Source organism: Aquila chrysaetos, chromosome 23, assembly GCF_900496995.4.
Source record: "Aquila chrysaetos chrysaetos chromosome 23, bAquChr1.4, whole genome shotgun sequence".
NCBI classification, from domain to species: domain Eukaryota; kingdom Metazoa; phylum Chordata; class Aves; order Accipitriformes; family Accipitridae; genus Aquila; species Aquila chrysaetos.
The window spans coordinates 9,555,232-9,578,226 of record NC_044026.1 but is presented as its reverse complement, the minus strand read 5'-3'; the positions used below and the strand labels follow the sequence as shown (position 1 = coordinate 9,578,226).

At 41.4% G+C, this 22,995-nt stretch overlaps 1 protein-coding gene across 2 annotated transcripts in view; it reads left to right on the top strand.

The window, feature by feature from the left end:
* The window catches only part of GABRB3 (gamma-aminobutyric acid type A receptor subunit beta3), a 195,442-nt gene that overhangs the window by 64,699 nt on the left and 107,748 nt on the right, over positions 1-22,995 (top strand). Inside the window, exons 2-4 of one of the 2 annotated variants that reach the window (XM_029998747.1) lie at positions 9,566-9,613; positions 16,814-16,905; positions 17,090-17,157. In XM_029998747.1, the coding sequence (XP_029854607.1) occupies positions 9,566-9,613; positions 16,814-16,905; positions 17,090-17,157 (208 nt within the window). Of the gene's footprint in view, positions 1-9,565; positions 9,614-16,433; positions 16,643-16,813; positions 16,906-17,089; positions 17,158-22,995 lie in introns of those variants that run through there. The other variant, XM_029998748.1, reaches the window with a different exon arrangement.

Genomic DNA, 22,995 nt, shown 5'->3' with positions numbered 1-22,995 from the left:
ACCTAGTGAAATGGCAAAGCTCTGTACAGTTTTAAGCACATAAGAATGGGAACACTGGATCAGACCAAACCATCCTATTTGGCAATTACACATAGAAATTTATAAAAAGTGAGTAAGCAGAGGGCAAGTACTTACAGAGCCACGAAAAGAGAGGGCAGTTCCCTTGTGCTCAGTAGCAATGAAGGGCTGGGAAGGCTGCGAGAGGGTCCAGCCTCCCAGTTCTTCCCGCTGTGACCTCAGTCTGCTCTGAGTCTCTGACGGAGTCCCCGCTCTGCCTGAGGTCCACGTGCCAAAATTTCAAGGGGCTTGGGAGGGTGAAAGGAAAAAAAAATATATAGGCAGGTAGTTTGGGAGTAACGAGAAACTTTCTGGTGGTAGAGGACTTAGTATGCCATTTGCTCGAGGGCCAAAATTGCATTCCTTGGCAGCCAACATTTGTTCAGTGGGAAGTCAACTCCTCCATAACTCCTAAGTTTCAGCAGTCTGCAGTTTAGAGTTAAAAGTTAATCTATATTTTATCATATATAATAAATCTATAAATAAGAGTTTTCCATGCCAAAATGAAGGATATTAGGATGTCTGAAATACTGTAAAATGGATGTCTAATTGATTTATTTTGTCAAAAGCACCGTTGAATGTAGAGCTGCTTTCAATGGGGCAAAATACCACTTACATTTCCTAGAACTTACAACAAAGTATTGGGTATTAGAGGACTAACATTCTCTTCCCTATCTGCCAGGGAAACCTTATAATCAGGACTCATGGCATGTCATTGATAAATGATTTAATTCCATAGTGTTTGCCCCATATTCTGCAAGTGGGATTTTTAAATGGAGGTAACTGCTCTCTTCTCTGAGGTTTCAGATGCCCCCATTTTACATTGTCTAATATATGTATAGACAACATTTGAAAACTTTGAGAGAAAAACACCAAATATAGTTAAAAATTATATTAGAGCCTTTTAGTCAGTTTGCATGCAGAGTACAATTGATGAAGATGATCATGAATAAAGCCAGGCAATTTGAAGATTCTAGTGGATGAATAAACACTGAATGAATATGAATAAATAAAGGGGTATGAAAAGACATATTTTGTTGTTGTTTACTGGTGATAAAAAAGTATTTCAGGCTTATCCAAAACTGTTTATAAAATTCTTGATAAGCTGAGGTGTTGAAACATGTGCTTCAGATTTCAGCAGTCTTCTTTCAGACTTAAGTATTTCATAGTGTTTTAAAATAAAGATGGAGGGAATTTTGAAACATCACTTGAATAAAAATATCTAAACCATTTCATTCTTTAAAGTCAATGTTTTCTTTTTCAGCAAAGTCAGGAGGAGAGCTGAGAGTATTCCAGTGTCACTGGATGTTCATTTTGCATTTAAAAAAAAAAAAATTTTAGCTGCTAAAGTTCCACCGAGCCCCATTAAAAGCACTGAATTAGAATAAAGCACTACCGCAACAGATGGTGGGATGTCCCAATATATTCAGGACAGTTTAAGTGTACATATTCACATCACAAAAACCTATAAAATAAAAATGGTGTTAGTTCTTCTGATTCATTTTTGAAGCAGAGAACATTTCCATGTTTTCCAATTCATAGAACATTTCCAATTTTTCATAGACTGCCATGACTATTTAACTACACTTTACAGTTCTCTCACCCTCACACTTGACGTGAAGTAGGGAAAATGCAGAGATGCATACGCTCTGTTACCAGCTTGTTTCTCTTTTAAATCAAAACTTCTGATATTTAAAGAAGAGTTGTGGATAAAAGAAAGTACAGCTTGAGGCTATGATATAATGCACTTAAAGGTCCCAAAGGCAATATTCTTAACATCTACAACCAACTCCGAAACATAACCTAGGAATGTAAATGTTAGGGCTGGGCTCTTAAATTCAAGTTTCCTGACACACTGCGGGCTGACAGCCTTTGAATTTATAAAGACTTCCTAACTAAACAACTAAAAGAGCTAAAGATCACTTAGAATAATTATTTCGATCTGTACTTACAAAGCATTAGCAACCTATGAGAAAGTATTATCATGTACATACCCAGGTGATTATTTCACCTGATCATACATGTTTTCATCATCTTAAAATCGTTCTTCCATGCACAATTTGGGGACTGGCTTTGTCTGTACAAGTGTATGTCAGGGGGATTCCTAACCCCATTTTATGTATTTGTGTATAGCAATGTATATACTCACGAGGTTTAGAATGGATCAAGAAATTATTCTTCCTCATGATATTTTTTCAAGTAACTCCAACACTGGAGCATTTCATGGAAAAGCCGCCTCTCCATTTTGTTTTTCAGAATATGATTTTTAAAACAAAATAAAAGAAATTATTTTTTGTTTTCTGTGGATCCAAGGAATGATCCACAGAAACCCTAACTTCTTTGGAGACCAAGGGCAACTTAAATTTTTGCAGTAAAAGTACTTGAGGAGTACCTAATGGGCCCTGTCAAATAGATGTGCTCATTGGCATGGCTATTACATCACAACACTGGGTTCAGCACAGAGCATGTTAGCGAAACCTACTTTCACTCAAAACTGTCATAATGCTGGGTCAAGGTGACTTCTGCATTTTGCAATACAGGTCATTGAATAATATATACAATGCCCACTAGGATGCCAGGATGAGAACTCAAGGCTCTCTTCTGCCTCCATCTAACTTTGCATGGAAAACCCCCAATCCCTCTGTGGGGAGCTGGCCTTTTCAGTCACAAGCCTTTCAGAAGTGGCATCAACTATTCTTCATGAATCAATTGTTATTTTATCCAGACTACTAACTTTCATTCTGAAAATGAAAAAATACTTAAAAGAATAAAAACAAATTGAAGAGGCTGAGAGAGTAGGCTTTGTTCTAAGTCATAATTTCTCCTGCCACTGAAGTTGAAGTACACTCCAATATACAACAAAAGTGCACAAACCTTGTACCAAGAGCTAAATCTCATGTCTTTTATAATATGGATACACCTGTCGAACATATATTCTGGTCTGTGAAACTGTAAAGAGGGTTTTTTTCTACAGGATTTTATGAGCACTAACCACATCTGAAATTTTTTCTTTCTGAAAAAATGCACGTATTTTACAACAGCCCTCTAATAGCTCAGGAGCGTTAGAAGGGACACTGGGAAAGTTTTTATCACCCTGGCATGTATGCAAGTACTTCGGGGCATCGAAGAACGGAAATTAAAAATATGCAACTGAGTGAATTTCTGAAGGAAGCGAAGCAAAATCAGAGGTTTATTTGTGGAAAATGTAGTAATGAAAACAACAGGACAGTTTAAGACATGAAAATTATTTTACTGCTGGGTCACAGTAAACCAGAAATATGTATTTCTGATCATATTGAACATAAACATTCCCATACTGGATCAAGCCAAAGTTGCATCCAGTTTGCTGTCCTCCCTCTGACAATGGGCAGTAGCACATACTTTGGGAGGAGCATAAGAAACAGCACAGATAGAAAGCAACTCTTCCCCAGGTATAACCTTTCAGTTTCAAGCAGTCTGAGGTTTATGGACTTCCTCAGCCAGAGGTTGCATTCACAACATTGATTTTAATAGCCATTGATGGAGCTCCTTTTCATGCATTTGTCTAATGGATTTTTGAGCCCATTTATAACTTTGACCTCCAGAGCTTCCTCTGGCAATGAGCTCCCCAATTTAATTATGCATTGTGTGAAAAAGGACTTCATATTGCTTACTTTAAACCGACCGCCTGACCATCTGAGTGCTCCTTTGGTTTTTATAGTATGAGCAATAACAAATAATCATTTAGGCAGTCTATGACTTCATATACATCTATCATATCTCTCCTCCCTCAGCTGCTTTCCAGACTTAAGAGTCTCAGCCCAAGTCTCTTTCTTCCTACCAATGCCATTTCATACATCTAATCACCCCTGTAGCTCTTTCCTATACCTTTATCTACCTCTCAAACTCTTCGAGATGGAAGAGAACTGCACGAAATTTACAGGATGTGGGTAGACCACAGATTTCTACAATACTGTACTGATCCTGTTTTGTTCTGTTAATTCCCTGATTGTTCTTAGCACTTATTTACCTTTTTGACCTCTGCTGAGCATGGAGCTGGGACCTTCACTGAACTATCTGTAGTGACTCTGCAGTCTTTACTGTAAGGATAATGGCAAATTTATGCACCGCTGTTGTGTATTTTGATAGCTTTCCCTATGCCTATTAATTTTTATATCTGGAAATAGAATGCATTAAAAAGAAAAGAAATTCTGTGGACTAAAATAATGGTATAGAACCTATTGGATTTGAACTAGAACTAGACACCTTCAAGAATATCAGTGATTTAAAATGTGAGTAAACAGGAGTCTACATCTTGACATATTCTCACTTCATCCTTCCTACCTTGCTCTTAAATGCCAACGAACAGCTTTGTAGACTTGCTAATTCATTGGCATGTTTCTGAGCAATGCTAAACTTCCCAGCTCTGGCTGATGTCAAAAGGAGTCAAGACTGGCTAGCCCTTGTAGAATTGGACCTGAAAAGCATTGTTCTGGTAACTGTTTATACTATGTGACATTGTCACTTCCATACTATTTATGGAGCTTGATGCTGGGATAAATGAATTTCTAGAGAGGTTATGAAAGATCAAGGATGCTATAATGTCATCATAATTACATGTAACTTGAGCATCAGCATTACATAAAAGCATATTGAATGCTTACTTAACATAACATTTGAATAAATCATGTTTAAAATCATGTTCACTGAAACATTTATTTCAGCTAGAGCCACAGAGTTTAAGCTTCTCATACATAAACATTTTTGGCATTATTTATGAAAACTTGGCTTGCATCCACTTAATTTATACTTTAAAAAATATGAGATAGCTATGTGAATCTTATATTTATAGCAGAAACCTCCATCATCTGCTGCTTACTGAGGTTTCAGCAGATCTACAATGGTAATTCAATAACTGTGTCTATAATATCCTGGGAGTTTTAAACACAGTTTCCCATTTTTGCATTTGGCATTTCAGTCTGTACTTTCTTACTTTCCTTGATAGGCTTCTAGGTACTAAAAATAATTCATTAGTGCCTGTCACGCTGTGTGACAATGATGCCCTTGAATACCTTACCTGGTTAGCACGGGTTGAACCTCCTAGGAAAAGGGAAAGTGAATTTTATTGACTCATTGGTGCGGATGCCTCACTGCTTCTGAAGTTTCTGGAGGGAGGCTTTGCAAGGTGGGTCGAGCAATCTTGAGGTAGAAGCCCAGAAGCAGCTGTTCCAAGGAGGAAGATTTACACTGAGGTTTTGTGTCTAGCTGTTACAACCAATAGTTATTGCACCAAAGCCATGTAGTATGGGCTTCATTTGGTCTCTATTGTATATGCTGGGTCAATCAACAAAAGTAGTTTCTTCACTTCAAAATGAAAAAGACTCAAACACAACGAGGTGCATTCTCCAAGCCTGTGGAGAAGGAGTTTAGCATCACGTTTGGTTTTCTTCCTGTTTGTAAATGGCTTGTGCGAGGTGTACAGAGTTCTTTCCAGAGTAGAAAAAGAAAGTATTTTTTCTCAATAGTGTCATTCCATGTTCAGATGCTTTCAGAATCTGAAGCTGAAATATCTCACTTTCTTATTGTTAGCATTATCTTCCAAGCTATAAATATTAGCCTTTGTATCTATATTTTCATGCTGAATCATTTTGTTAGATACATAACATCAAGAGTACTTGTTAAGCATTCTGTGATTCACCAGCCTTGCTTTGTGTTCTGGCCTTAATCTAGAAGGGGCTACTACATTTCACTCTCCTCAAGACTATTTTCAAATGAATATGATATTTAACTTAATTTCTGCTTTTACATGATCTTGTAGGTTTTAAAGGTGTGATGAAAAGTGATGATCATTGTTTAAAATTTAACTTACATTTAGTTAAAAGACTCTAGCAATACCAGAAATATAGTACTAACTTAGCAGCTCTCCTGTTTCTTTGCTGTCCACTTACCATTAGCAGAGATATTCCTTATGGACTTCCAACCTAAAGACATGTAATACATCTTGGTCTGGCAAGCTTTCAGAGCGCAATATGCTCAATGTACTAAAACAGATCTAGCCTTCCTTCCCATTAAATCACCATGGATGGGATTTATTGTACACAGTATTACATACCCAAAAGTTAGATGTCTAGCTAGGTATAGGCTATGTTCATAGTTATTAGGTGCTTCTGGAGGGTGATTCATTTACACTATTTTAGTCTTTTTCAGCCTTTGGAGTTTCTTTCAGTCTTTGGACTTGCTTTCCCCCTCTCACTGATTATTAAAGTAGCCCATGGTAACTGGCTTAGACTTACACATATAATCTCTGATGCTTACATCAGCAAGGAGGAATCCCAACCAGAGACATTCTGAGTCATGGTGTCATCCAGAAATTGTGCGGGCTTTAAAAAAGCACACAAAGTTCTTATTTTGCAGTTCAGGAAGGTCCTAACCTTCCATTATGGGTTGTTCGTGGTATGTTTTCCTGTATTATATTGAGTATACCTTCAAGAGAGATGAGAAGAAAAAAAGGGGAAAAGATGAGGTACTGGTTTTGTTACTTTAATAATCCTAAATGCAAAACATTAGCTCTTTCTAGCAACAAAAACTCCACCAGCAGCAATACTGAAACCATATGCCCTCCATTTGATTTACCATCAATGACTGCCTGGCTGCACACAGAGCCTCTCTGCTTAATAGTGGCTCTAGGCAAGTGCATGTATAATGTTCAAAGCAGTTTTGTTCTTTTATTAAAGTTGTGATAAGGATGCAAAGCATTTTAATGGGAATAATCAATTATATAATGATATTAATATACAACAAAGTGCTTTTAATATAAGTTCTTTTAATGTAGTGCTTTTGTGATGGGGGAATTACTTTTGTAATACTTTCAGAAGCATGTCTTCTATTGGTGCCAGGCAGACAGCAGCAGCAGGAGACTTCTGTAAGAGATGAACTCCATTTACTCATCATTCACAAGAAGGCATTTTTCAACGCAGAGACCAAAGGATTTTACCACTCTGCTGAATAAGAGAATTTTAACATCAAGATGTGTCTACATTTTTGTAAGACAAGACAAAAATGGAGTGCATTATCAGTCTGAATAAAAGATCATTGTGAAACTTCAGCATTTAAAAGATTAAATCTGATTTTTCCTGTTACATTTGCCTAATTGTTTTCCTGATCTCCCTTTGCTATTATGATCTCACTTCCAAGAAAGAAGCTAAGTTAATTCTATCCTGCCATTGGCATTTTTGCTGATGGATGTCAAAAGTTATAAACGCAAGGTGGCCTTACAAGATGTTTTGCACTCTTCTGAAAATTTTAATAATTATATTAACAGAAACTGTTAGTATATGCAAGTTTCTTTTTATCTTATGGGTGTGGATATATTTAGGTAAGGGGACTGAAAACAGACACTTACTCCATCTGTATTGTACATGTTCATTTAGAAGTGGTGCCCTCTTCCACCCATGGGTAATTTACTATAAATCCCATGCCAGTTGTCATAGTTACAGGGTGAGTTGCATCTGTCTCTCAGGTGCCGTTGGCTATGTTTGGGAGCACAGTCCTAAAGGAAGGTGAAGGCTGAGGATGCTCCCTAACTCTCTATAGCCAGCCTCTGCAAATGTAGCGCGCTTGCTCCCATACCTTGCAGCAAGTGGCCATGCACGCTTCAGAAAAAGAGCCCAGCCATCTTCCCATCTTAACATTGAGCATGTGACTCTGCCAATACGAGATACGTGACTATAATCAGGGGATAGATTTGGGTCAGTGTTGAGGCTTCAGCTGCCCCTCCTTTGCTCTTCCTCCCCTCCTCTCTCCTTTGCTGAGCTCAAGAAATTACCCCAAGCCTATACTGAGTCACAGTGGACCAGACGACTAAGAAGTGTGGACACTAGACAAAATTGTACTTGAGAATATCAGTCAAATCAGAAAATAGCATGCTCAGGTGTGGTTGCAGGCATGCAATACTATGATACTTAAATCCAGAGCAATGTGGCTTATGAATCCTGATGCCTCGAACTATCAAAAGAACATAAGATATTGCAAAGTTTGGAGTAGGATTCATCTGAAGATTAGATGTAGGTGTCTACATGAGAACTGGGTGCTCCCATTATGTCAACAGAAATCTAGTCAATTCAGTTAATAGAGCCTATCTATAGAAACCTGGGGATCCTTCTCTTGGATGGAATCTGACCTGAGAGGCTCAGCCCAGTTCCCAGACACAAGCATCCTGAGCCATTGGGATGCTCCAAGGTATCCCCCTTGGACTCCACTTCTCTCCACTAGAGCGTGGGTATTGCATAGGTCCTGTGTTGTAACTGACAGTTCTATGCAGTGTCTCAGGGCATCTTAAACGGACTAGATGGTGGCACCTGACCTGAGCCCTACCCAGCCCTACCAGTTCTGTTTTAGGTGGCTGGCTATTTCAAGGGGATCCAAGGCATGAGAGAGGCCCCACACCTCCCTACCCAGTGCACAAGGGACTTGGGCATTCACAATACTCAGCTGTTAAGATCCTTTAGCCAGTGCATATTTAATGTAAAATCCATAACCACTCCAGGAACAGGGACCAAACCCAGGATCTACCCTTCCCATGTAAGTGGAGCTTAATGCATTCAAACTCAGGATCACTTACCCCATGCTTTTAGTTGCTTCTCTTTAACTTCTCTAAGCAGACAGGTAAAGTAATGCACAGAGACATAAATCAGATTGTAAGATACAAATCAATACTTATTACGGAGTGCCCCTTACAGTCACCACGCCTTCTCAGAAACTACTTAGCTAAAACTTATATTTTATTGCTGATTCCAGCAAAGCCAACACATTTCAGACAACATCTTCTTTTGCTCCCCCTTAAATCAGTAGCACTATTTCAGAAGAGTCCTTTGTTCCCACATGTTCTGAAACAGTCCAACAAAAAAATTCAAGAAAAAGTCTTTTTCTAGTCAAAAAAATGCAAAATGTGTTCTGCAAAGTCACATGGATTTCAATTGAAAAAGCTCAAAAATATAGACTTAAGCTTCAAATTTTCAAGATGCCTTTTTTATATGAATCTCAGTGTTTAAACAGACATAAAAGTATTCAAAACATCAGAGATAAAGTATTTCATTTTACATTGAATACATTGCATTAGACTTCAATGTACTTTTTTAGTTTGGCTTATAAAAAAATAATGAAATAACTGAATTAGATAACGTTCATCTAGATCAATTAGAAACCTCTTCTGAAAATTATTCTCATTGCTCTATTGAAACCATATTGTTGCATTGTGTTTTTCACAAAAGCAGTGACTATTTTTTTCCTTTTTCATTTCTTGGCAACAGAGTCATGGATCTATAATTAAAAACCCACTTAGACAATTTCCAAAAGATTATTACAATCTTGTCATGTCAGGGGTTGAACAAGTCAATTTATAGATTTTTTTTTTTCCCTATCCCCAGATTCTACAATGATGGTCTGAAAACCTTCAAGGCCATAAACTACATTTTGTTTTGGCAATGGACACAGGGCATGCAAATGATATTCTCTCTTTCTCTCTTTTTAGGAATGCAGTTGAAGAAAACAAAAAACTATATGCAATTTATGACACAAGGTGAGTAACAAAAAGTACTTTAAAAATGTTATTATTATCTCTAAATGGAATGCTAACCCTTTACAATGTTAAAAATTATTACTAACATTTATTTAAAAATATTTTTTTCCCAAGCCACAAAGTAATCATTAAATTAAGGCACAATGACAAATATTTTAGATCATCATACACAAAATTCTGTATCATCTACCTAATAATGGTTCTCCTTTATATATAGTGATTTCCCTTTGTATACAGTGCATATGACAAAGAAATGTAGTTACACAACCAGCTCAGTTTACATGATATTCCACAGATGGCATATGGCACATGATCCTGATCTGTGTATTATGAGCTTAACTGTGGCTGCTTCTGATGCCAGTGTTTGGGGAATGGGAGCAAAGGGCTAGCTGGCACAGCCTTGGGAAAAGAGGATGCATTTAAAAAGACTAAGAGGCACTTCCCCCAGCAGAGTGCTGTGTCTTGGCAGTGCACGGCTGTGGATACAGCCTCTATATAAACACACCTCCACACTCCGAAGCATTTCCTTTCCCCTCATCTTTCATGGACTCTTGCCTGTTAAGGGCACTCCTCAGCATAAGTAAAAAAAACCCTACTCAAATGATAAGAGCAAGACATACATCAGACTTTCACTTTATTCTATCCATAGCTTTTTCTTTGTTACCCTGGATTATCACTTCCAGAATTCTTCCTAATCTTAGCAAATCAGGATTGATACCAAATCATTTCACTGCACTTCCTTCTCATTGCTTATCCTGTTTTATGTGGGACTGTTTACATGTATAAATGGCTTTCTTTCCCCCCTGCCCCGTGTTTCTTCTTTGTCTCTCTACTTTTCCACTGTTAAAATTCAAAGGGACATTTGGATGAAAATGTCAGGAACCGGCATCTCTTGGTGTTTTAGCTAGTCCTTATACAGATGCATCAGTTAGTTATGATCGTGACTTGATCCTCCTTGAAATATACATAATAGTAAACATAGGCAATTCAAACTCACGCTTGTCTTCTTCACTCCTTATGATCTCCTGCACAATAAGGCTTGGGTCTTGACTTGGAATTCTGGCTGCTGCAGTAAAAAAAATTGCATAACCAATAATTATCACATATGAGATTCATAAAGATATTGACAAATATGAAAACACAAATAAATGGGCTATACCCTTCTACTTCTACCTAACCTTAAAGAAAAAAGGTAACAACTGCTGCATACTGTTTTATTAAGAATAATGTGCTCCTGACAAAGGGATTTAGATGAAAACACTCAAGTAGAAACTCTTAACAAAGACATCCTATGTAAAACAACTCTTCCTCAACTGCAGTTACAGTAAAAACCAAAAAATCATAACTCAGTTACTTGTCTGCTTTTCTGAACAGACTGTGTTTTCATCAGGACAGACACTTAAGGAATAGTACTTCTAAAGCACCACAGGCTTCTCTTGTGTGTTTGTGTTATTTCAGTGCATAATCACTAATCCTTATGATGAAAAAATGTGAGTTATAAAGAGCCTTGATTATTTCTTCCTCTGCCAAAGTGTCAATGGATTTTTATTTTGATGTGTCTGACTCATTACGTACATAATCCAGAGGTTTTGGCGCACAAGGATTGGAATATTGCAGGAATACTCTTTTAATTTTGTTCAGATAATGCAAATTTTTGTTCCATTTTCTTGAATATAAAGAAAAATAACCGACTGAAAATTAAACAAGAGTTCAAAACAATTTGGGTCAAGCCTCTTATTACTCATATTGATTAATACCTTATTCTATATGTGGCCCACTGAAACATTCAGATCTCCACTACATCAGAACTGTTGACATAACAACATTAATATTTCTGTATAATTAAATGAAAACCAGCAAATTACACAACCAAAGCAAATGGATTCATGCACCGCTGTTCGCAATCTGCCTGACAGAAATGGGGACAATGAGTATAAACTCATGGTCAGTTACAAGCTCAGCATAAACTGTTGAGTATTACTCAATGTCAGCAAATATTACATAAGCTTTCTGATAAATATACATAGTAGATAAATATAATATTGTTTTCCTCACATAGTATGTCCAACAACCACTGCTCATTATCTGAACAGGCAAAACACAGCATATGAAGATGTCAAAGTCCAGAGCATTCCCTAAACCCCAATGCCACATATCTACTCCCCAGCATACTCCTGTCACTCTAAAACTCTGCGTCTGCTGAGATACTGTAGCACAGAAAGTAAGAAAGTTGAGCTTTCTGAAGGAAATATTAAGTTTCTGTTGCATGGTATTTTGGCAAAAATGGTCCTCAACTTTTGATTTCATAAAGTACAAAAGAAGTCAGGCTTGGGAAAAAAGAAGAGTTGAAAATTTTCTTGTGGATTTTTTCCCAGCCAGTTTTATTAATTACACCTTCTCAGCAGGTTAAACCAGCAGGCTATTAAAATTGCTGCAAGGCAGAATAGGTAAGCAGCAGCATGGGTCTCAGCCTAGTAAGATTAATGTCTTGAGTTCCTCAGAAGACACCACTTCAGCTGTAGCAGCAATTCTTCCCACTTTTTTTAGTTTCTGTCTCTCTCTCTTTTGTATCTCTGAACCCTCTGTGATTGCAGTTTGCTTCAGGATAAGACTGGATCTTTGTCAAAATCAGTTAAATGACAGACAAGCCAGAGAGAAAATGAAAAAGAAAACGTTCTGATAAGTGATTCTGACCTCAGCGCGTAACTTGGGTTATGTTCATTTTGTCAGGTAAAGCGTCAGTACCACTTTCCAGTGCAAGAGCTCAGTGATGTATTGCATGGTGTGATCAAATACTTCTTCCCTGATTCTCAAACCAGTCTTTCTCCTACAGGCTGGTGACTGATAGTGGTAGTACTGCAAATGCATCAGTTGTGAGCAGACCTCTCCTCTTCTTTAGCCTTCCTGTCATTGCCTCCTCTTCTGTATCTCCATTAGTACTGACAATGATGAATAAAACTGGAATTTGTTCCAAAATTCTGAGTGGTTCCTCATTCCACTCCCACTGCTTCAACAATTTCTGTCCTTTAACAAAGGCTGAGTGTGCTCTGTTCCAGCTCCTTCTGAAAGGAGATGATGGGTGCATCTACATAGCATTTTAGTGCAGATCAGGACTGTGCTTGTGAAGTGAATCATTTGATCATTCCCACTTACTGTGCTTTGGTTCACATCTCAGAGCAGTCTCAGAGTACATGGACTCAACTCATTTCATATGAAACTAAGGTGGAAAATGCACCCCAGCAGCGCACTGAATGTGGTCCAACTGCTAATGAGCATCTAGTCTATGGGTCCAGATTAGAACTTTTCCTAAGGGGAAAAAAACCCCAACAAAATGTGTATGGCATGGACATCAGGTCCTTAGTGACAGCAGTTTTGCTCTAGAGACCAGCCTCCATGCTTGCTAACCCAGACATAGCTGATGAATCCATTGTAACCCCACTCACCCCAAAGACTTCTTTCACCTGTAGGCTTGGCAGGTGTGTTCTTCCACGTGTGTTTCCATCAGCCCAAGGACAGTCCTTTTGCTCCTTCACATATAATGCTGCCTTTGCAGTTTAGACTTACCCACTTTTGAAGTGGCCTTTACAATATTGGCAACGCTAAGGAAGAAAAGAATATCGCTGTGCTTACCTTATTGAACAAATTTGATCAGGAGCATAGATCTTAACTGTCCAGTGGCTCAGAGGCTGGAACATTCACCAAAGTAGTAGAAATAGCGATGACTTTTAGTTCCTGAACTACAACATTTGAAGTCTCATCTTTTACAGGGGTAATTTTACTGGGACAGACTGTAGGTTGGAAAAAGAGCAAGAGTGAGGATGAGCAATAATGGAGGCAGCTAAGGGGAGCAGAGAATTGGGTTCTGTTCCTTACAGCACTGAACATTGATTTATTTTATCCAGTAATGAATTCATGAATTACTGGATTACTTATGAAGTAACAATACTTCACAGATAAGTGACAAACCACTAGGCCACAGAGTCATGTTAACTCTTTCCCTCTCTCTCCTACTTAACTATTTGCTGAAAAGTGGAACATGTCAAACAACAGAGATGAAAACCTTACCCCGAGGTCCTGTAGTCTGGGCTGATCTCAGGAGATACATCGTTGGGATTTTCTTGTATGGAAAACCTGCAGGTTCTGACTGTGTGCTTTGCTTTAGTGAATAAAAGTGCCCAGAATCGTTCCTGCCATGCCTTGAAATAACCTGATTGCTTTTTGAAAGGAGACATTTAGAAGCCTAATTCCAAGAGAAAAATCAGGGTGGCAAATTTTGGGGCAGGACAAGGAGTCTATTTCTGTGCCCATTTTTTTCCTATTGGCCACAATAAACAGCTCCCCAAAAGTCTTTGCTTCAATTATTTCCTTAAACACTCTGCACTGTGCAGGGCTTTGCTGGGTCTTACCTCCAGACCATTGCCACAGAAGCTTTGTTCTGAGTCTTTGCTGCAGACAAAACCCAAAGTGCCATTTTCACTGTAATGCCACATTTCTCAGAAGTCGAGATGATTTTTACCTTTCACAAAATTCATTGATCATTTATAATTTTTAACGTCTTTCTGTTACTGCTAAGCCTAAATGAATCCAAAGTCCCAAGGAACAAATGCTCCATAACCCCCTAGCTACTTCCTTGTCCCATCAGCTCCAGCCTGGATTATCTTTAAATTACCCACAACTAAATGGAAACGGTTGCTCTGAAAGATGAAGAAGAAAAATACTTAAATGAAGTGATAAAATATGACAGACTTTCCAGCACTGTTGATTCATTCCCACCTCAGATGTGTTTCCAAAGTACCAGGATAGCGCGTTAATCAGCAGTAGTGTTCTCTAAAATATTTTATTTCTGTTATAAAACCGACAATCTATTTAAGAAAAGTTATTAGTGCTTATATGTGCTTTTAAACCACGTTAAATTCTTCACAAGAAATATTTTCTTCAGTGTTAATACTTTCTTTCAGCACTTAGGGTAAGAGAACTGGGTTGGTACCCTTCCCTAAATTCACTTTCTCTGAAGTCTTTGAAGGAACTAGTCTTCAATACTGCCCATCTGTAGCATTAACAGCCCCCCCCCCCAGGATCCAGGGCCCTCAAATCACTTTTATATATATATAAAAATTATTTGACTTTTCATTTTTGAGCCCTTGAGTCATGCATGCTTCATATCACAATTCTCAGGCTTTCATCATAAGCCTTATTAGTTTTTAAATGAAAGCTAAGATTTTCACTTACTTTATAATCATAGTAATTATGGCACTATTAAAAAATCCAAATATTGCAAGACTTAAAATGAAATCACAAGATTCGGCAACACTCAGTTTCTCTACATTTTTCCTCATTGCCTATAGGGTTTTACATTGTTTTTAAAACTGAGCCTGTTTCTTCTTTTATTGGAGCTTTATTATTAACTGCAACAGCAACAAGGTCAGGATGTATGCCATTGATTGCACTTGTCTTTCTTGTCAAGAATTTTTTGAGGAGAGACAAAAAGCCATCCATGCTTTCTCACCTGTACACAACCCCAGAGTATTCCTCAAGTGTACATCCTTTTCCTAGCAGTTTCTGTAAGGGAAGAGGATATGTAGAAGGAAAAACAGGTGGTAAAAGTGCAAAAAAAAGACATTGCTTTTCTCCCTTGACTAGTGAAACGCTGTGCTCTGTCATGGACCAGGGGCCACCGACTGCAATGTAACCAGAATCAGGAGCTGGCTAAGAGCATGTTTACACGGTTGGTAGAGGATGGTGGAGAGGTCCGGCATGAGAAGGAGCTGGCTCTGGAACCAAGGGCAATACAGCCAAGCCAGCGTGCTTCTGTTGTTTCCATGCCAATTAGCCCTGCTGAAAGGACTAATTAACCTGGAAGGAGGTTAACAGTAATAACAACTGTGCTGTCTCCACCCCAACCGAAGTTTTACACCGATTTAAGAGCACCCACAAGCTCATAGCTCTCACTGTACGCCCCTTTGGCACCAGCGCAGTTTCCCGTCATTACCGTCCCACGTAGGGTTTGCCTGGCAAAACACGAGGGTCTAGGTCTGTGTCGATGGCACCCTCACAGGCGTGCCTGAAGGGACCCTCAGGCCCAGCACCCGTACACGCACACCGCACCCCTGGCCCTGGCACGGACCCCCTCCGGCCCTGTGCGGCTCAGGGCAGGGCTCCCGGCCCAGCTCCCCCTCCTGCCCCAGCGGCCTCCCCCCGGGCACCGCTCCCCGGACGCGCCGTGGGGCAGGCGGGCGCACTCACCCCCACACGGAGCCGGACAAGGCGGAGCGGAGGGCGGCCCGCCCGAGGGCTGAGGCCAGGCCCGCGCCCCCTCAGCCCGGCCGGGCGTCACCCGGCTCCGGGCGGGTCCCGGCGGGCCGCCCTGGCCCCGCTCCCACCCCGGGCATCCCCTCGCCCTGCCGAAGGAAGGGAGCCCGCTACGGGGGAGCCCCCCGCGGGCGCTGCGAGGGGGCACCCCCGCCTCGGGGTGGCCGGCGGGGCGGGCGTGCCCCGAGGCGGCGCCCGGGAAGCCGCCGCCCCCTGCTGCCGGCCCCGGCGAGCCCCGCTCCCCGCGGCGCCCCGCCTCGGGCTCTCCGCCGGGAGGGACGGCGGCGCCGTCCCCTCCCCTCCCCTCCCGGCTGGCGGGAAGGCGGCGGGGCGGGCGGCGGCGTGTGGGGACGGCGGGCGGCGGGGAGGCGGGCGGCCGGGCTCCGGCGGAGGGAGGCTTCCTCCGGGGCTCGGCGGCGTCCGGCCGCGGGGTGGGCGCAGCCGGGTGCGCGGGCGGCTCCCGCGGGCCGGGCAGCGGTGTTGGGGCAGGGGGTGGGGGATTTTTTTTTTTGGGGGGGGGGGGGGGGGGGGAGGGCGAAGAGAACGAGGACTGTTGCCTCCGCCTCTTCCTCAGCGGCAGCCGGGGCAGCCGGATCGCGGCGGCGGCTGCTGCTGCGCGAAGGGAGCGCGGAGCGGAGGGATGTGGGGCTTTGGGGGAGGCAGGATCTTCGGGATCTTCTCCGCTCCCGTCCTGGTGGCCGTGGTCTGCTGCGCCCAGAGGTAGGAGCCAGCGTGCCCCGCCGGCGGCGCGGGATGCGGTTCGCCAGGGGAACAAGCTGATGCGCTTCCCCCCCCCCCCCCCGCCCTTCCCGCTGCCGCCCCCGGCCCCCCACACCCCGTCCTCTGCCTCCCCCGCCTGACACCCCCCCCCGGTCTTTCTCGCCCCCACAGTGTGAACGATCCCGGCAACATGTCCTTCGTGAAAGAAACTGTGGATAAATTGTTGAAGGGCTACGACATCCGCCTCCGGCCGGATTTCGGAGGTGAGTCGCCCTGTCCGGGCTCGCCTCCCGGAGCTCCCCCCCCCGCCCTCCTCACCCTCCCCGCTCTCCCCGGGGCTGTCGCCGCTCCCGCACGGCGGAGCCGGCTCCCGCGCCCCCGCTGCCGCGGCCCCTCTCGCCGCCAGGTCGCGGGGCGGCGGCGGGTAACGGTCTCGTCTGCCCGCAGGTCCGCCCGTCTGCGTGGGGATGAACATCGACATCGCCAGCATCGACATGGTTTCCGAAGTCAACATGGTGAGTAGCGGGAGGGGGGGGGGGCCCGCCGGGGCCGGGGCTGCCGCCCGGCGGGTCACGGCCGCCCGTTCCCCGTCCCTCCCTCCGCACCAAGTCGCGGCGGCCGAGCCGAGCGGGACTCCGAGCCCGGCCCTCTCCGCCTGAAAACTTTTATTTCCCCGGAGACTCGCTTTCCCCCTTCCCCCCTTTCCCCTCTCGCTGCCGGCGGCCGCCTCCGCGGGTGTGCGTGGCCCGGCCGAGCCCGGGGGTGCCGGGTCCTCCCCCCCGCTTCCCCTCTCGTTTCCCTCCCGGGCGCGGCCGGTCGGAGCTCGCTGGGGCTCCCCCGGGCCACCGGCACCTGCCGCGGCCTCGCAGCCGGCGGGGTGCGGAGCGGAGCGGGCTGGAGGCGGCGGCGGCCGGCGGGGTTCCCGCGGCCGGTGGGGGTGGCGGAGGGCCGCGGGTGTCGGCGTCTCCCCACTTCTGGAGCGGTTTAGGGCAAAAAAACCCAAACCAAACCCAGCTTGTCGGTGGATAAACTCTGACGCGTGCGAGTGTGTTAATTATCGTGGAGCATCTAGAGCGGGCGCGATTGCGCGCGGACTTTGGAGGAGCTGTAATTTTGCTTCGCGAGGTGATACTGTTGGGGGGCTGTCAGGTTCACTGAGGAAGAGGGAGGTGTTCAGTGTGTGTCTGCCGTTCGGTCCCCCGGTCTGTACAGTTTGGTGATTTGGGGTTAGAAGCTGGAGTTGCTGTTTCTTGTCCTAGTCCTAAATCTCAGGTGGATTTTTCATGTTCCTGAACAAATTACTCCTTTCCTCTGTATCTCAGATTTTTCCTTCTGTTCTTCCTTTTGCAAACCTGAGGTAAAAAGAGCAGCCTACTCTGCAATGCTATAGTTACATTTATGGCATTAAAAATAATAACCGGCACATTTGGAAGCTGAGCTCTCTTTTAGTAAATGACACTAACACCGCGCTATCCCCCCTTCAATGCCCTGTTGCAGTGTTATGAGCTGGCATAGCTTGGCTTTATACATGATCTGTGTATTTTCATTAATACTGCCCCTTCTTTCACCCGTTCTACCCGAAATTCTGAGATAGAAACTTTTGCTTTACTTCCAATCTTTTAAAAAATGGTTTTAACAGAGATACAGTTACCTCTTTGCAGTTAAAAGTGCCACCAACGTCTGCCTTTCTACTCATTCAGGAGGGACAAATGGGATGGTTCTTACTTACAAGAGTTTATTTTAGGTTTCCTGCAAATTCAGGCAGCTGTAGAGACACCTCATATGTTCCCCAGGCTTTTGTGTACCTGTAGGATTGCTTCTCAAAAAAATGGAAGCTGTGTCTCTGAAGAGTAATTGAAAAGTCTGACTTCACTATCCCCACTGCCATCTTCCCCACCTTTGGCTATGCTTCAGACTTAGGGAAGTGCTACATTACACATTAAATTAATATATAACACTTTGTGTATGTGAAGTGCCACATAGGCAATAAATATCAGAGAAAGGCAGACTTGAGATTGGAAAGAAAATGAGGGGATGTATACTGCTTTTTGTGCCTTTTTTTTTTTCTTTTCCCAGCTGTTAGGTTTAAATAACAACTCGCCCAAGCCACTGTATCAGGGGTGTAAGGAAAAGTAAGTAATTACTCTGCTTGTTATGCTGCTAGACTGGGTAATTAGATCTTGAATGATACAAGAGCTCCTCAAGAGGATGGGTGCCATCCCTTTCTCCCGGACAGTGAGCCAGCATAACAATTACTTAAGTTTCTAGCTGCCCCACAAGTCAGTGCCCACTGTTTCCCATTAGTTGCCAGAGCTGTAAAGTGAAGAGGTTTTTCCTGTGCCCTCTCATGGGGCAATGCAAAGTCTGAAAAACATCAATACAGATCTTGCAACAGAAACAAATACATGTTTCTGAAAGGAGTTGCTAAAGTACTATTGTTACAAAACCTGTATTAATTTACTTCAGGAAAAATGAGCAGAAAGGGCTTCTGGTTGGTGAACACCTTACTACAACTGGAGTTTCAGCTGAGCTTGTCTCTTCTCCCTGTGAAAGAAGTCATCTTTGACTAAGCACAGCTATATTCAAGTACTGCTTAAGTTGATTGCTTCCACTTATTTTAGGTAACTATACTGATCTGCAAAGATTCTTGAGTAAATACCAAGAAACAGTGAATAAGGATGAACAGAAGGAGCTTTTCAAGATTACTGAAGTATACATTCTATGATAGTAATTTGGAGGGGAAAAAAAAAAGTCACGGTTAGTTTGAAGACCTGAGGCATAGCTGTTGAACTTCATGCTGGTTACCTACTAAACTTTTAATCTTTGACATATTCTTTCATTTAATTCCAAGCACATATTGTGAGCATTGACCTTTAGCCTCATCAGCTATTGAAATGTCTTACAAGAATTTCTCTCTATGAGCTGTGGTAATATGGACATTAATTTCTTTGATTTAAATCTAGACATTGGTGTAACTTTTTATAAATCAGCTTGTTAAAATTCATCTCTATATTAAAAATAAAATAACCAGAGAATTAACATTCCTCAATTTTATGAATATAAATAAAAAGTTATTACAGCAAGTTTTTTTTATACTGCCTTCTAGGCAGCCTGTAATGTAGCTTTCAGTGATATGATGACAATTCTTTGTAACAAGAATTACAGCTTGTATCATACTCTTTTTCTATTCTTAATCAAACTGTAGGCTTATATATATTATATTCCTCTGTGAATCTTCAGTTACTAGTTATTCATTTGGCTTTCCGGCATTTTAAAAATTTATTTGTGTATTTTTAGTCTTTCTGTTGAAAATTATTAAAAATCCTTTGCCCTCCATACGTCCAGACTACCTGTAGCTATTTTTTTAGAATAGACTTGTTAAATAGTAATGCGCTTCTTCCTCAGATTACATGGAACAGTTAACATTTTTCTTTAGATTTGATGCTGAAATGCTAAGCTGCATCAGGAGGACTGATACAAGTATCAGGGCTGCACAGCATCAAAGTGTTTTACTGAAAGGTTCAAAATAAGCATTTTCTATTTGATCGCATAACATCGTGAAAATATTGAGTAGCATTATTGAAATTGTTACTCTGCTATACTATTTACATCATACTGAAAATACGTAACGTTTATGAAGTAAAAATAATATGCTTTGATATTTATACTTTGAGTTATATATGTGGTACCAAGAATGAGTTAAGGAAGTTGCGTGTAAGAAGTGCATTGTTCAAGGAAGGGCTGTAGTTTATTAATGACCTGCACATATATACGCATATATATGTATATCTCCATTTGTGCTTTATTTCCCTGCTTTATCTATGCATGCTTTCCCATTATTATTTGCCTATTTCACAAATTACACCTTTAATTGGGTACTTAACCACCTACCTATTTTTGTGCATACCTCCAATAATTGCATTTAAAACTACTGTAAATGCCTGTAAAATGTACAGTAATGTACATCTCCAGATGCATTTCTAATCAATGATAACAGACATAAAACTGAGAAAATACTGTAAGTCATCTTACAAATAAAGAGTATGGAAGATTACTGTTGTCAGTTTTCAATAATTTAGCTTTATAATTTTTCATTTAACATGATTTGGGTTGATTATGTTCTGTACTTTCTGTGTTTAGAGGTATGTTTTGCTTAGATGATGTGAATTGGAAAAGATAGTTCTCCTGCTTTTTACTAGTCAGCCTATTTCCGATCAGACAGTATCCAGAATTTGTGGGTTTTTTTATAGTCTGATTCTTGTTCAACATTTGGTCTGTGAATCAAGTGTATTGGTTCCAGGCATATAATTTTCAAGCACCCAAATACTCCCGTAGCTTTTTGTCCTGAGGAAGTTAAATAATCAATACATTGAGTCTCCAAATAACCCCCTCTAAACTCACCATTATAGTTGGAAGACTAAGGTGCTGTGCTTTCATTTTACCATCATTTTAGGATGTGTTTTACAGTTTATGGGAGGTAAAGCTATAAAATGGATAGAGAAAACAAGGGAATCAGTGCAAAACTGAACCTTTCTTCTTAGAGATGATGTTTTGCAGAGAATAGTATGATCTTCTATAAGAAAGGAAACTTGTACTACTGCTCTCTGAAGTGCTGTCTGCATTCTCTTTGTGTATAGAGGGGACTTCAGAGCTGTTCACCCAGGGTTTTTCAAAAGCTCTAACTCCGATAAAATTAAACCAGCAAAACCCAGGAGGCATCATTGGCTATATAGTCATCCTGCTGTTTTGAGAATACTGTACTCAGAAAATTAGTTTGACATAAAGCCAGACAATAAAACTTACGAGTTGTTGTTTCTGAAAAGGATGTAATCTTTTCTATGCTAACTGTAATTTTTTATTTTTACATATGCTCCATTATAAAACTGCAAGTACGCATATGGACTTCATTGGGTGCCTGCTGATTTTCAAAGCAATTTTGACATCTTTCCGACAAACTGTGTTGCAGCTGCCACTGTAAGGTCGTCTAAAGTTCTTACTGAGGGCAAATATTGTCTACTTTCCTTAGATAGTGATGCATAAATAATTATTTTTAGGTGAATTAATTCATACTTCATCCAAAGTACTGAAGGTGCAAGAACCTTCACACTTCCATTGGTGAGATTTCTCACATCTTACTTTCGATGTCTAAAAAATGGGGTGGGATTCAGTATATGTAAGTTGAGATGCGTACAATTAGATGTCTAAGTGAGAGCTGGATTGCTAGGGTCTACATGTGCAGTTAATGGAGATCCAGAAAACAATGTGGCTGCTTAGGCAAAGGTGTCTACTGTCATTTCAGTTTCATGGTATCATACTTGCCCTCCAGTTTCCAGTCCAGGTTGGTGCAGATCTCTTGCAAGTCCTCTGCCATGTCTGTGTTCTCTGTGCACATGTGTTAGGCATGACACCAGCTCCTGAAGTTTAAACAACTGAGTCTTATTCTTGTCAACAGAGGTGATGGAGTCCAGAGAGCTATTTATCTTAGAATAAAGATGACACTTTAATAGTGCTTCTTAGATATTTTAGGTGCTGCCAGGTATCCCGTCTGGACTCCAGCTGCCTCTCCAGAAGGGTAGGGAACTCCCATAGATCCTGTGCTGTACCTGCCAGTCCTATGCAGGGGTCCTGCATAATCTGGGGCATCCAAAAAGGCACCAGACACCCTTGCTTAGGCAAGTTACTTATTCCCTAGGTGTCCAGCCAAAGCTCATCCTCCAAGCTCCCTCTGGAATCAGGAGGAGATAGGCAGTAATTTGTAAGAGGTATCTTAGGCATCAGTGGGTTTTTTTGTTGTTGTTGTTTTTTTTTTTTTTTTAAGATGGATGGATTTGTCTTTCTGGGAGGTGCCCATCTTTCCTGAATGGCTATGGAGAGAGCCAAGGCAACTTGGTTAGTCTTCAAGTGGCAGCAGCTAGGCACAGTGAAATGTAACCTATGTTTCCTATCATAAATGTAGCTTATATTTCCTGCCATAAACAGCTACTTTCTAAATACTTTGCAAACAGAATCTGGAAGTTACCTCATGCAGGAAATCATAACTGAGTTGTGACATATTTTGCTTTGAAGATTCAGATGGAGAAATTAAATGAGTTGTACTAATAGAGTTATTACATAATCATTTTTATGGCAAACACAAGTTTTCTAGCTAGAAGATGACTCGTGTGCAGTGCTTATAACTTGATCACAAGAGTATAAAATAGAATATATAACTTTATATACTGATTTTTGCTTTTATATATTTTATAATTTAATGTACGTAGGGAGACTAGTAGATCATACTAAATAGATATGGCAGGACCATATAAATAATTTCATGTATCTGTATATATATATATGTATGTATGTGTTTGATA